This window comes from Stigmatopora argus, chromosome 19, assembly GCF_051989625.1.
Source record: "Stigmatopora argus isolate UIUO_Sarg chromosome 19, RoL_Sarg_1.0, whole genome shotgun sequence".
NCBI lineage: Eukaryota > Metazoa > Chordata > Actinopteri > Syngnathiformes > Syngnathidae > Stigmatopora > Stigmatopora argus.
This window is the reverse complement of record NC_135405.1, coordinates 4,573,079-4,586,258: the sequence shown is the minus strand read 5'-3', so window position 1 is coordinate 4,586,258 and position 13,180 is coordinate 4,573,079. Positions and strand designations below refer to the sequence as shown.

General features: G+C 37.4%; 1 protein-coding gene across 1 annotated transcript in view; it reads left to right on the top strand.

The window, feature by feature from the left end:
• Positions 1-13,180, top strand: part of LOC144064506 (kinesin-like protein KIF13B) — a 47,209-nt gene that overhangs the window by 3,629 nt on the left and 30,400 nt on the right. Inside the window, exons 4-18 of the mRNA XM_077587118.1 lie at positions 496-589; positions 4,694-4,706; positions 4,806-4,866; positions 5,239-5,331; positions 6,243-6,423; positions 7,641-7,728; positions 8,653-8,787; positions 8,969-9,081; positions 10,142-10,253; positions 10,389-10,601; positions 10,864-10,974; positions 11,074-11,208; positions 11,318-11,448; positions 12,367-12,453; positions 12,581-12,765. Coding sequence (XP_077443244.1) covers positions 496-589; positions 4,694-4,706; positions 4,806-4,866; positions 5,239-5,331; positions 6,243-6,423; positions 7,641-7,728; positions 8,653-8,787; positions 8,969-9,081; positions 10,142-10,253; positions 10,389-10,601; positions 10,864-10,974; positions 11,074-11,208; positions 11,318-11,448; positions 12,367-12,453; positions 12,581-12,765 — 1,752 coding nt within the window. The remainder of the gene's footprint in view (positions 1-495; positions 590-4,693; positions 4,707-4,805; positions 4,867-5,238; positions 5,332-6,242; positions 6,424-7,640; positions 7,729-8,652; positions 8,788-8,968; positions 9,082-10,141; positions 10,254-10,388; positions 10,602-10,863; positions 10,975-11,073; positions 11,209-11,317; positions 11,449-12,366; positions 12,454-12,580; positions 12,766-13,180) is intronic.

The following is a 13,180-nucleotide window of genomic DNA, read 5'->3' as shown; positions in this document are numbered from 1 at the left end:
TCCTACTTTGTGGTTTTTTGATTACCGCGGCTATGTCTGGTCTACATTATCCGTGAAAAACGAGGGATTAGTGTATATATATCTAATTCATTTACAGTGCGATCACTGCGCTGGATAGGTTTTCTTGTGTGCTGAGAGTGTGCTACCAGTGTGCAATTGCACAGTTGTGCATCTTAGAGGGTATGTTGGCCAAGTCAATCAAGGAGACGGACAACTATTCACGCTCCCACTTATACCGAGGGGCAATTTACAGTGTTCAACCAGCCTACCCTGCATGTTTTTGGGATGTGGGGGTAAAACCAGATTGTACCCAGAGAAAACCTTCGGAGAACATTCAAACTCCACACAGTGACGACCGACCTGGGATCGAGCCCTCCTCCCCTGAACTCTGAGACCCACGAGCTAACCACTTGTTCCACCGGGCCACCCACAGCGTTAATAATTGAAACAAATATATTTTGACACTGTTTTTCCATTTTCAATGCTTCTTTTCAGAAAAAGACCTCTCAACAAAATGTGTGATAGAAATGGAAGGAAACCAGACAATATTGCACCCTGCCATTGCAAGTTTGAGCAAAGGAGACCCTCGGTAAGTAAAAAACAAACCAAATAAAAAAAATAATTCATATATTTAAAAATAAACAAATAAATAAAAAATAAAATAAATATATATATACAAATTATTATGAACACTCAAAATGGGCCAATTTAAAAAAAAAAAATCTCTAATATTGCAATTAAAAAAAAACATTTTTAAGGGGATATATCCAATTAAATATGCTTGGTGAGTGAAAAAGAATACCACAATCATCAAGTAATGAGTAAAAAGCAAAAAAATAAATTAAAAGACTGAAGCCCATATCTATCCATTTTCCTAAAATTACCTGTTTTGTGTCAATATCATACTATGACACATTGGAGAGACAACTACATATATGCTGTAGGTTTAGGCATTTTCAATACTGTGAGAATTATGACGTCATTTGTAAGAGCAAGTGCCTAATCCTTTTTCACTAATATTCATAAATGCCTTGCCAGAAACTTTCTTAAAAAAATAGTTCACCTTGTTCTCTACTCTGCCAGCACAGCATGTATAGTACAGGCTGTAATCAGCGTGTCTGGTTAGCAGCCAACGTTGCATTAGGAAGCGAATATCCTCTACCTTCACCTTCTTCCTAGGTCATGCCTCTCTTTACAAAGGGTGTGCCTCGTACTGCCCAGTCTTGTTTGAAAAGAATGGAGAAAATACTAACAACATTCCATATTCAGAATTAAACACCATTTTAATTATATATTTTTGATGTGGAACTTGAGATAATGCAAGTTTTGTTGACTGTCCTTATTCACAATAGACTATAGAATGAGAGAATGTAATTCTTAATAATAATTAATAAAAGGATTATTTCTTGATTAATCTCAATGGACCACCAGTGTTTGCCTACTAATTGCTTTTAAATAGCTTGTCCTCCTTTTCTGTTCAATTGTTGTTCCTTCCCATGTACATTTTCGAAATTAGTTGTAATTGAAGTGTGCTGTAAAAAAAATCTGCATTGTTAAAGAAATTTGTGGTTTTGTCGTATACAGCAATTTGACTGCATCATTGTGATAGCACTTTCTGATATTATGTTAGGACGGGTGTCAACGAAACAACCATGCACATATAAAGTTGCTGTTTCTGAGCTATTTTTCCCTAACATGGAATTGCTCAAAATATCTTCGTAGTTGACGATCTGGGATTCAGAAGTGTTATTATGATGTCCTGTACAGAGCATACCAAAGCAAACTGGGTTTGGCTGAGCACATATATTTCTTGCATTGCCCACTTTATGTTCTCTATTGTAAATTACCTGTTAACAAAGATTCAAACAACTCTAAACCAGGCAACCAAGCAATACATGAGTAAAGTAGATGTTCCGAGGCTGAGGTTAGCTCATTTGGTAAAAGACTATCAAAAGATATTACAAAAAGCCAATTTTGTTAAAATACAGATGTTCTTTACTTATGTAGGCATGTGGTGCAATTTTGTGTGTCATCCGGTCTCGTCTGCCCTGACATGCATGTTCAGTAGGTACCACACTAACCGGTTTTACCAGTTTTTTTCTCTCAAGCCGATTCAGACAGTCTTCTAGAAATAAAAGCACAAGATTAAAAAATAAAACAAAAAACAATTAATGGGCTTAATTAGGATCTACTGTAATTTCCCATTGTTTTGTATTCAAAATGTGTTTAGCAGCCAAACTGTAGCAGAAATGTGGTTGTAATGCAGTCATTTAATACACACGTAGCTTAGGTTTTAGCTTTTTGCTTTTGTCAGCTTCCTGTGTGGCGGCTTGGGCCAAATAGCTGTGTGAGCCTCAGGGGGTGGTAATGTTATAGTACTCTTGATAGCCACATGTGGTGTCAAAGGTTCAGGAGGGGGGGAATTAATTAAGCCTTGTTACTGTTTTCTTAATTTCCAATCTAAAATTATTATACAGTGGTACCTCGAGATACGAGCCTAATTCGTTCCGGGATGAGTTCGTATGTCGATTTACTTGTAACTCAAATGAACGTTTCCCATAGAAATGAACTAAAAACGAATTAATTCGTTCCAACCCTCTGAAAAAACACCCAAAACAGGATATTGGATTGGAAAAACATATTCATTTGTTCTAACTCGCCATCTATTAACAAAGTAACAAATAACTAGTGGTTTAATAGTATACTAAAATGTGTTTAATAGTACTAAAATTAGACAGATTTCGCGGCAACGGGCTCGTAACATAACATAAACAAATTTAAATGAACTTGGATTATGATGCAGACACTCAAAAATAAATGTAATCTACCCTTACACTAATTTTAATTCTAATTTTGTTTTAAATTTTGATACCCTTCTTCTCCCGGATTGGCTCTATTTGCCCCGCCTCCACTCTGACTTTCAGATGCAACCTTTCGAGGGTTGTTTGCTTTTGTCTTCCCTTCAAAATATTCCCAAAATGATGCACACAAATGTCCTTACAATAGGATAACGCATGGCCACTTGCCAACGAGAATTAGTATATGATCCTCGTATTAGCGATCGATTCGCACTGTCTAACGGGAAAAAAAACACTGAAAAAATGCAACGCTCCGCCCAGTGCTCGTAGAGACATTACACGAGAGAGTTGCGACCAGAAAGACAGTGCCCATGATGTTCTTATGAGCAGCCTCTCGCGTCCTCTGTATGCTCGTATATCAAAATTTGTCTCGTATCTCATGATAAATATTTGCCCAAAATTTTACTCGTATCTCAAATTGCTCGTATGTCGGGGCACTCGTATGTCGAGGTACCACTGTATATTTTTACTGGATGTACTGGAAGTTAGCCTTGAAGTTAGTTTGTAATGCTTATCATCCTTTGAGGAAGTGTACTGGATATGAAACTGTAATTGCTCTCTCTTATCTCTGTTTGCTCATGATAACCATGTTTGTTTGAAAGAGCTATATACGATCTTTAATTCTATCACAATTCTTACATAGCCCAATTTAGGCACTGTTGTGCATCTTACTTATGTTGTCGTAAAGGAATGCTCTCTTAGTGTTCTGTGGGTTAGTTGAACTGATAATAATGTTGCACTTGGTTGCTCGCCCTTACCTTCTTTCTCCCTGCCATTTAATGACTCCTTGGAGCTTGGATCCACTGCCAGCTATCTTAGGAATGTCCTTGCCAACCCATGAGAGGATGAGGCTTAATGTTGCTCTTTCATAGGCCTATAAATCTGACACAGAGAGGCCTTGTTTCGGCCAATGGGTGGCCATGGTTACTTCTTTTTCCAAACCCTTAATTTGATCTATCTGTTTTCTTTCCCCCTATTGCCCCTGTTATGTATACTCGGAATGTGTTTCATATACACCATTGGCTGGCCAATTTATATCTGGTGCTCTTCCTCATTTGACTAGATTCAGAATTTGAATCCACATACCTGTCAACCTCTGCCGATAACTGCCCTTATAAATGATTATGATTCCCCTTACAAACCCCCCAAAAACCTTACAAACACCGTACGACTCGTACGGTGTTTGTAAGGTTTTTGGGGGGTTTGTAAGGGGAATCATAATCATTTATAAGGGCAGTTATCGGCAGAGGTTGACAGGTATGAATCCATGAGGGTTTGAAATAATTCCATTATTAGGATTATCATGACAGTTGGTTTCAAACTGAAAGCTTTTTTAACGGAAAATCCAGTTTGTTTGATTTTTGACAATCAGACAAGCCTTCGAGAGGCATTGCGAATAAATTAATAACCATGAAAGTTGTTAAAGTCTAGGAATCAAACATTAACTTACATTCCAATACTCTACTGTACCACACTAGCATTTGAAGTCACACTTGAGTGGTTACAATAATTCATACTTTGAATACACGTAGCTATTGTCTGTAATTTTATGTATTTCTGAAATAACATCAATTACTTTCTGTGATCATTCAGAAAAGCTATTTACTGGTGCCTAAAAATATAATACAATACATAACACATATGATACACTATTGGCATTTGTTTGAATGTAAATTTACCTGAATACCTGTAGTTTTATGTTTTTAAATATTTTCCATGATTTCCAATGTACTGTATTTGATATTAGTTCATAATGTGTATATATGTTTAATATATTAAGCTCATTTACACTCCATCACTAATTTTTTTCTATCTCTTCTACTGTTTTCAATCAGTAATCAGCCAAAGGTTAGTATCAAATAACTATATCTCACATCCATTTTTTTTTCAAAACACTATGTAGTTCTGAAAGAATTAATCCCTCCCATGTCATATTTTTTTATTTAGGTTTTTGCTTATGATCACTGTTTCTGGTCCATGGATGAATCCCAGAAAGACAAGTTTGCAGGTTTGCTTTTTATCAGTCTCTGTTCTGTTTTTAGCTTTTGTGCCTGGTGACTCATTTCTTATACTTATCTCATCACAGTGTTGGCTGAGCGCTGAACTATTCATGGCGTAAGGGAAAGATACGGACTATTTTGCTACAAGGATGTAGCCACGCGTTAACTGTAAAAAAAGAGTAGAAAATGCACCATGTCTAATCTTAGACATATTTTTGTAAAATCAGGAAACAAATAATAACTCAGCCACACTCTCAGGGAAAAACATACTGAAAAACTATCTTTATTGAACGTGCCCTCCTTATTTACCTTTGAAATGAACTTGAATTGGCAGTTTGTATTATGGAGAAGATTTTATGTGTTTCATTGTTTACTTACAGGTCAAGAAGTAGTGTTCCAGTGCCTTGGAGACAGTTTGCTGGACAATGCCTTCATGGGTTACAATGCCTGCATCTTTGCTTATGGGCAAACAGGCAAGGACAGTTGAGAAAAAGCTATGATTCAGAATGGAGGATTCAGATAATCATTTGATGATTTTGTGCAATAAATGGGCTCAATATTTAAATGACAGTACACTATCACTTCACATGTAACAGCAGTTCTGCTTTTCTTTGGTTCTGAATGGAATTGGGGCTGTATTAAGAGTCTTTCTAGTTCAGAGTTGCCAATATGTCGATTGCGAGTGACTTATCCATCTCAAAGAAGGTGCCAGCCGTTCACGTGCTCATTTGAGGGGGGAAAATGAGCAGTAGTTTGTCCATCCTTCCTCGTTATTGTTTTTCTCTTTGGACTGACACAAAAGTAAACTAGTCAAGCTTTCTCGTAGGAACCACCGTCAGAGCCCCTTTACCCTAAAACCACTCTCAAAAAGCATGCCTGGGTTTGATTGACATACAGGATATGTCAACAAATCAGCACCCAAATTTTGTTTTTCCCATGACACAACACATTCAAACTTGTCTGCATTACTTTTCCCTATTTAAGAAATATTATCTTATTGTTGGGCTTTTCATATACTATAGTTTGAACTATGAATCAATCTTAAATTATTATTTTGATTTATTTAAGTACATATATAAATGTTTTCTGTACAATTTTACTTTGGTGTACATTATCTGCCATAGCAAAACGTTATATTAAAAAAATAAAAAATAAAAAACACAATCTTTTTACCCAATTCCCATCCTCTGAAAAAGACGATTTCTGATCGAGGACATCTCTAGCACAGAGATTTACAATAATCTATGCAGTTACAATTTGGGGGATTAGAGAAATTGTCCTGTGATTGATGAAAACCTTTTTGAAATATTGGTATTCGGTATTTATTTATTATTATTTTTTGAATGCTTAACACTGCATGTGACTCTTACCATAACATGTTCAGGTTCTGGGAAGTCTTACACCATGATGGGCTCAGCAGAGCAGCCTGGTTTGATCCCTCGCCTCTGCAGCTCCCTGTTCTCCAGGACTGTCCAGGAGAGTCGCGAGGGAGAGGGCTTCACTATTGAAGTCTCCTACATGGAGATTTACAACGAGAAGGTTCGAGACTTGCTTGACCCTAAAGGGTGAGTAAAATTGCTGACTTGTGTACAGTATATCTTCAAAGTGCTGTGTGTCTCAAGAGCACCACACCCATTTTTGTCATAAACACAGTTGATTGAATAATCCATATTTTGTTGTAGTGCTAGATATGTTTTACAAATATATTAGTACATGACTGCGTGGGTTTTCTCTGGGTACTCCGGTTTCCTCCCAAATTGTGAAAAAGTGTAGGCAGGAATGGTTGTTTGTCTCCTTGTGCCCTGCGATTGGCTGGCCACCAATTCAGGGTGTCCCCCGCCTCTGGCCCGAAGTCAGCTGGGATAGGCTCCAGCACCCCCTGCGACACTAGTGAGGATAAAACGGTTCAGAAAATGAGGTCAGATGACTGTGTACATATTGCTGAATGGAATGTATTAACTGTACTTTTGAGAAAGTCTGTTTATTAAGTTAAGTATACATTTACTTCCCTTCACTTACAAAACCGATCCACAACTACTAATCTGAGAATGGGCCAATCATCCCTTGAAAAACAGAATCATCCCATATTTATAGAAAGAAAAGTATGCCCCCTTTATTGATCTTACAAGGGACAGGCTTTCTCCAGTTTTATCATGAAATTGGATAACAAATGCTGGTAAGGTTCCAACCGATCCAGCACAGACACTTTTACCAATTAGATTTCTGCAGAAAACAACAAGCACCAGAATGGAGTCCACTAATTGCACTTGTAGGACACAAGATTGGTGAAAAGTTGTCCTTTTTATGCGTTGGAACGAAAACCCTCACCACTATGATCCTTGGTGGAATCGTTTGCCCACCCCTGCGCTAGAGGGTACTCATGCTCAAGACTGAGCTCTTCATTTAATAAATATTTATTTTAGTGTATTTTTGCCTACTATAGTAATATGATAGGTTATAGTGTTATAATAACAGTCCATATAGATGATGCTTTGCTCTGAAGAATTATAACATGGTAGGTACCCAATGCTTGTTAAACATATTTTCATGCTATGAAGGGTATAAACAGTAATTAGAAAAAAAACAGACAGAAATACAAAGAAAGCTTTGAATAATTAAAAAAACAAAGAACACTTCTAATATGAAAGTATTGGCCTACTCTATCAATGAAGTGCCCCTAATTTGTTTTTTCAGGGAGGTGGCAACCTTAACTATATATGATAACAGTGGTATATAGCGTATTTGTAGAAGAGCATCTTTAATTATTCTGTCTTTCTTATAGTAACCGGCAAGCCCTAAGGGTGAGGGAGCACAATGTTTTGGGGCCTTATGTTGATGGACTGTCACGCTTGGCTGTGGCTAGCTACAAGGTAAAGCAATGATTAGCGGTTGTAATATAATAATTTGATAATTAATTTACATATGCATACAAAGCTGGGGTATTTCTTAAGATTTGTAATTGTCAAAGTGTGGCATGCCTTCACAATAGACAATAGTATACTGCTATACCGCACATCCCACTATTATGATCCTACAACATAAATGAATCATTAAAAACATTTGAAGTTCATGGAATGAGATTTGAGGCATCTACCTCCAATATTAAATAGTGTCTGTGTCGTATGTGCACGTATGAACAATACTGGCTCTGTAGACACTTGGACTAGATCGATGCCACAATATGCAGTATTGTACATCCCCTCTGTGTATATGTGCATGAGTCCTACCTCCAACAAAGAGCTTGTTTGCTCACAGAGAGAAAGAATGTCCAAGTGCCAATGAACGTTGACGCCTTTTATTTTAACCTGAAAAACAATTTGCCCATTTTTTATATGTAGAATGATAAGTCGATTATTAAAATAGCCAACAATAGATTTTTATATATCGGAACATAAGTTGACATAGTAAATATTGTGACAGCTTTAGATACCATGTTTATTAAACTTTCATATGAAATTAATTCATTCATTCATTTTCCTTACTTCTTATCCTCTCAAATGTTTTGACGTTATTTGCGTTCAGTTTATATGTTGTTAATGAAAAAAGTGAGTTCACTCATATATATATATATATATATATATATATATATATATATATATATATATATATATATATATATATATATATATATATATATATATATCCATGTAATTGTATGGCTTTATTTATTTTTGAAGTGATACTACTATTTAGGTTACAAATATTTTTTTACATTACTAAACTGTCACCATAATAATGTTGCTTCTCTGATCTCAAACCAAAGAAACCATGATTCTTTCTATCACTTCTGACAGGACATTGAGTCTCTGATGTCAGAAGGAAACAAATCTCGTACAGTGGCCGCCACAAACATGAATGAAGAGAGCAGCCGATCTCATGCTGTGTTTAACATCATCTTAACTCACACTCTAATGGACCTAAAGTCAGGGGTAAGACGCATGACAAAACCAACAAATGACCTCGTTTACATTTCCATCATGTCAATTTCACCATGGCTAACGAGATGCTCATTTCTGAATACAGTCATTATTGTTTTGTTAAATAATCGTTGGGGATATATTGACATTATTTATTAACTGTTATGTTTCCCTGTACTGTTGTGTTTCACAGACAAAAGGTGAGAAAGTGAGCAAGCTCAGTCTAGTGGACCTGGCAGGAAGTGAGCGTGCAGCTAAGACTGGGGCAGCTGGTGAGAGACTGAAAGAAGGCAGCAACATCAACAAGTGAGAGACTTAAAAAAAAAAAAGTACACATACATACCATTAATGGGATGGAATTATTGTACAGTGGTACCTCTAGATACGAGCTTAATGCGTTCCTGAGCTCGTATGTCGATTTTCTCGTAACTCAAATGAACCTTTCCCATAGAAATGAACTAAAAACAAATTAATTCATTCCAACCTTCTGAAAAAACACCAAAAACGGGATATTGGATTGGAAAAACATTTTTATTTGTTCTAATTCGCCATCTATTAACAAAGTAACAAATAACTAGTGGTTCAATATTACTAAAATATGTTTAATAGTATATTAAAATTAGACAGATTTTGCGGAAGGGAAAGAAAGTGACAGAGATAGGGGGAGACTTTTTGCACGGGAACGCGCTCGTAACATAACATAAACAATGAACTTTTAATGAACTTGGATTACGATGCAGACACACTGAAAAATAACTTTAATCTAACCTTACACCAAACTTAATTCTAATTTTGTTTTAAATTTTGATACCTTTCTTCTCCCTCTATTTGCCCCGCCCGCCTCCACCCTGGCTTTCAGATGCAACCTATCGAGGGTTGTTTGCGTTTGTATTCCCTTCAAAATATTCCCAAAATGATGCACATAAATGTCCTCACAAAAGGATAACGCACGACCACTTGCGAACGAGAAGTAGTATATACGCCATTTGCACTGACTAACGGGGGGGGGAAAACACTGAAAAAATGCAACGCTCCGCCCAGTGCTCATAGAGACATTACACGAGGGAGTTGCGACCACAGAGACATTACACGAGGGAGTTGCAACCACAGAGACATTACACGAGGGAGTTGTGGGGAGAGAGACAGTGCCCATGATGTTCTTATGAGCAGCCTCTCACGTCCGCTGTCTGCTCGTATATCAAAATTTGTCTCGTATCTCAAGAGAAATATTTGCTCAAAATTTTACTTGTATCTCAAATTGCTCGTATGTCGAGGTACCACTGTATATGAATTTTCTTTACAATTAAACATTTCTTATATTACACTAGTTTGATTCACATTTTTGCTTCTGTGTGCCTGCTTGCAGGTCTCTCAGTACATTGGGTTTGGTTATTTCGGCCTTAGCAGATCAAGGTGCAGGGAAAAACAGGAGCAAGTTTGTTCCCTACAGGGATTCAGTTCTCACTTGGCTGCTCAAGGTATCAAGAGAAAAATAATTTTTAAAAAAATCTATTTTTCCTTTTTTCCTTTACACTGTCCAGAAATAGATATATTGCAGTCCTTGGTCTTGATGTTGTATATTTAATTCCTAATTGTTGTGATTATAACGCCAGGATAGTTTGGGGGGAAACAGCCTCACAGCCATGGTGGCTACCATCAGCCCAGCAGCTGACAACTATGACGAGACTCTATCCACCTTGCGCTATGCCGACCGAGCCAAGAGCATTGTCAACCACGCTGTGGTCAACGAAGATCCCAATGCAAGGATTATCAGAGAATTGCGAGAGGAAGTAGAGAAACTGAGGGAGCAGCTCACAGAAGCCGAGGTTTTATATCCTGCTTTTACTTTCAATAAAACTATTCTACAACTAAAATGTATAATTAAAATAATATTGGCATTAGCCAATGTTTTGTGAATGATTCAGTATTATACGTATACACCTGGACAGAAGTAATGGCAATTCATTTAGAAGAGGGCATTTTATTTTTATTTTTTTATGTATCCCACTTCAGTCCATGTGTGTATAAAGCATTTTAATTTCAATTTGATGGCTAATTTACTTCTAAATGATATTTTATTGCTTACAGTCTATGAAAGCCCCCGAGTTGAAGGATCGTCTGGAAGAGTCAGAGAAACTTATCCAAGAGATGACTGTGACTTGGGAGGAGAAACTCAGAAAGACAGAGTCTATTGCACAGGTAACAAACACTGCAGAGCAAAGTTTCATTGTATGAACCACTGGTACCTGAATAAAAAATGTTAGAGCAACAATAAAAAAAAAAATTCTTTTTCTGTAGGAGCGTCAGAAGCAGCTGGAGAGTTTGGGTATTTCCCTGCAGTCTTCTGGTATCAGAGTAGTGGATGACAAGTGCTTCCTTGTCAACTTGAATGCTGATCCTGCCCTCAATGAGCTGCTTGTGTATTACCTAAAGGTGCTGAACTTATGTACAAATATAAAATGCATAATCATGAATAACCTGTATTGTTTGAGTTAATTTTCCTGGTCTTATTCTCTATATTTTCTGTTTGCTACATATTTAGGAGCACACGCGTGTAGGCTCATCTAAATCACAAGACATCCAATTGTGTGGGATGGCCATCCAAGCAGAGCACTGCGTTATTGATATCACACAAAACGATGGGGTAGTTATCACACCTCACCGCAATGCTCGGTATGTACTGAATAAGTTATTTTTATGGAGCATTATTCATATATATATTTTGATGTTGTCCATCTCTTAAATGCAGAAAGATATAATCATATCGTAGTAATGTTAAATAAGCATTACACGTAGAGAAGGCTCGCTAATTTATGATTGTATCAAGGATACATATTGTGTGCAAACCTTTGGATATTTTGGAGACCTGCTATTCTCTAGTAAACCAGTCACAAGATACCTGTTGAGTCTGTGAGCAAGTCATGATAGATTACTATGATAGTGTGCATGTGCGTGTGTGTGTGTGTGTGTGTGTAGGGACGTCAGCTGCATGCGCAATATGCATAAAGCCGCTAACTGATTTGCAGTTTGGTGATAAAGTGCTCTTTCCACAAGTGAGAATCACATGCCGAATATACCACACGTTCATGGTCCCTAAGGGAATAGTGCAAATATACACTTTTCCTACAATGGCACTGCATATGGTCAATTAGAATACGCACATATGTTAGAAATGAGTCTATGTATTTTCCTATTCTCCTTGTTGCTGTACTTTACCTTGCATAAATTAGAGTCCAGTTCATAATATTTAACTTTCGATTTTAAATACCTGCTTTTTGCCAATATGCTTAAAAATATAATGAAAAATAATCAATAAAACTGGTCTTTCACTAGGCAGCCTGGTGCCGCGAGTGGTTAGCGTGTCGGCCTCACAGCTCTGGGGTTCTGGGTTCAAATCCAGGTCACGTCCATCTGTGTGGAGTTTGCATGTTCTCCCCAGCCGGGCCTGCATGGGTTTCTTAGCTGGGATAGGCTCCAGCACCCCCCGCGACCCTATGAGGATAAAGCGGTTCAGAAAATGTGATGAGATGAGATGAGTCTTTCACTATGATGCGTAGGAAATATTACACATCAATATTTTGTTCCTTGTAGGACATGGGTGAATGGAACCGTGGTCACCGGTCCAGTTCATCTTCATCATGGGGATCGGATCTTGTGGGGAAATAACCACTTCTTCAGGTTTGACATTTTCTTATGTGTAGATCTTTTTAAAGTCATTAATGCATTTTATTTTGTCTACAAACTTAAGCCTGATATTGTTTGTTTTTCCTATCTGCTAACATCTTTGCACTTTGCACTCCAACAGGATTAACCTCCCCAAGCATTTGGTCCACACAGGAGATGAGGACGAAGAAGGCAGAGCTAAAAAGAAATCCTGCATAAATACGAATCAGTTAGAGTTGGACGTTGATGCATCAAGTGATGTTTCTAGTGACGTGGGCTTCGAGTTTGCTCAGGCTGAAGTAATGATGAAAGGAATGGCCAACAACGGTGGGTGATTCTTTTGGTGTCCAAATTTGTATTACTAAACAGTGCATATGTACATATCGAGTTTATGTTTATTGAAAAGCATAACAGCGTCATTTGACTGTTACATTGGGCAGGACCGCCACACCGCATATGCAGGGAGCACTGTTAGACCCCTGAGGTGGTCTTTTACTGGTCTTAAATTCTGTCTGGTCCTATTGGGGTCTGTAGATGAATGCAAGAATGTGGCCATGTTTCTATCATATACTGCTATAGAACAATAATTGATGGATTGGAATACGTATATGTTTTGACGAAAGTTTGGCGACACTCTTTTTCCTTGTCGACGATAATGTCAAATATTTATTCATCTTATTAGACGTGCTTCATAACTGAGCAAAGAATACCCCGAGATTTGGTACAAACGTAAAGCTGGCAT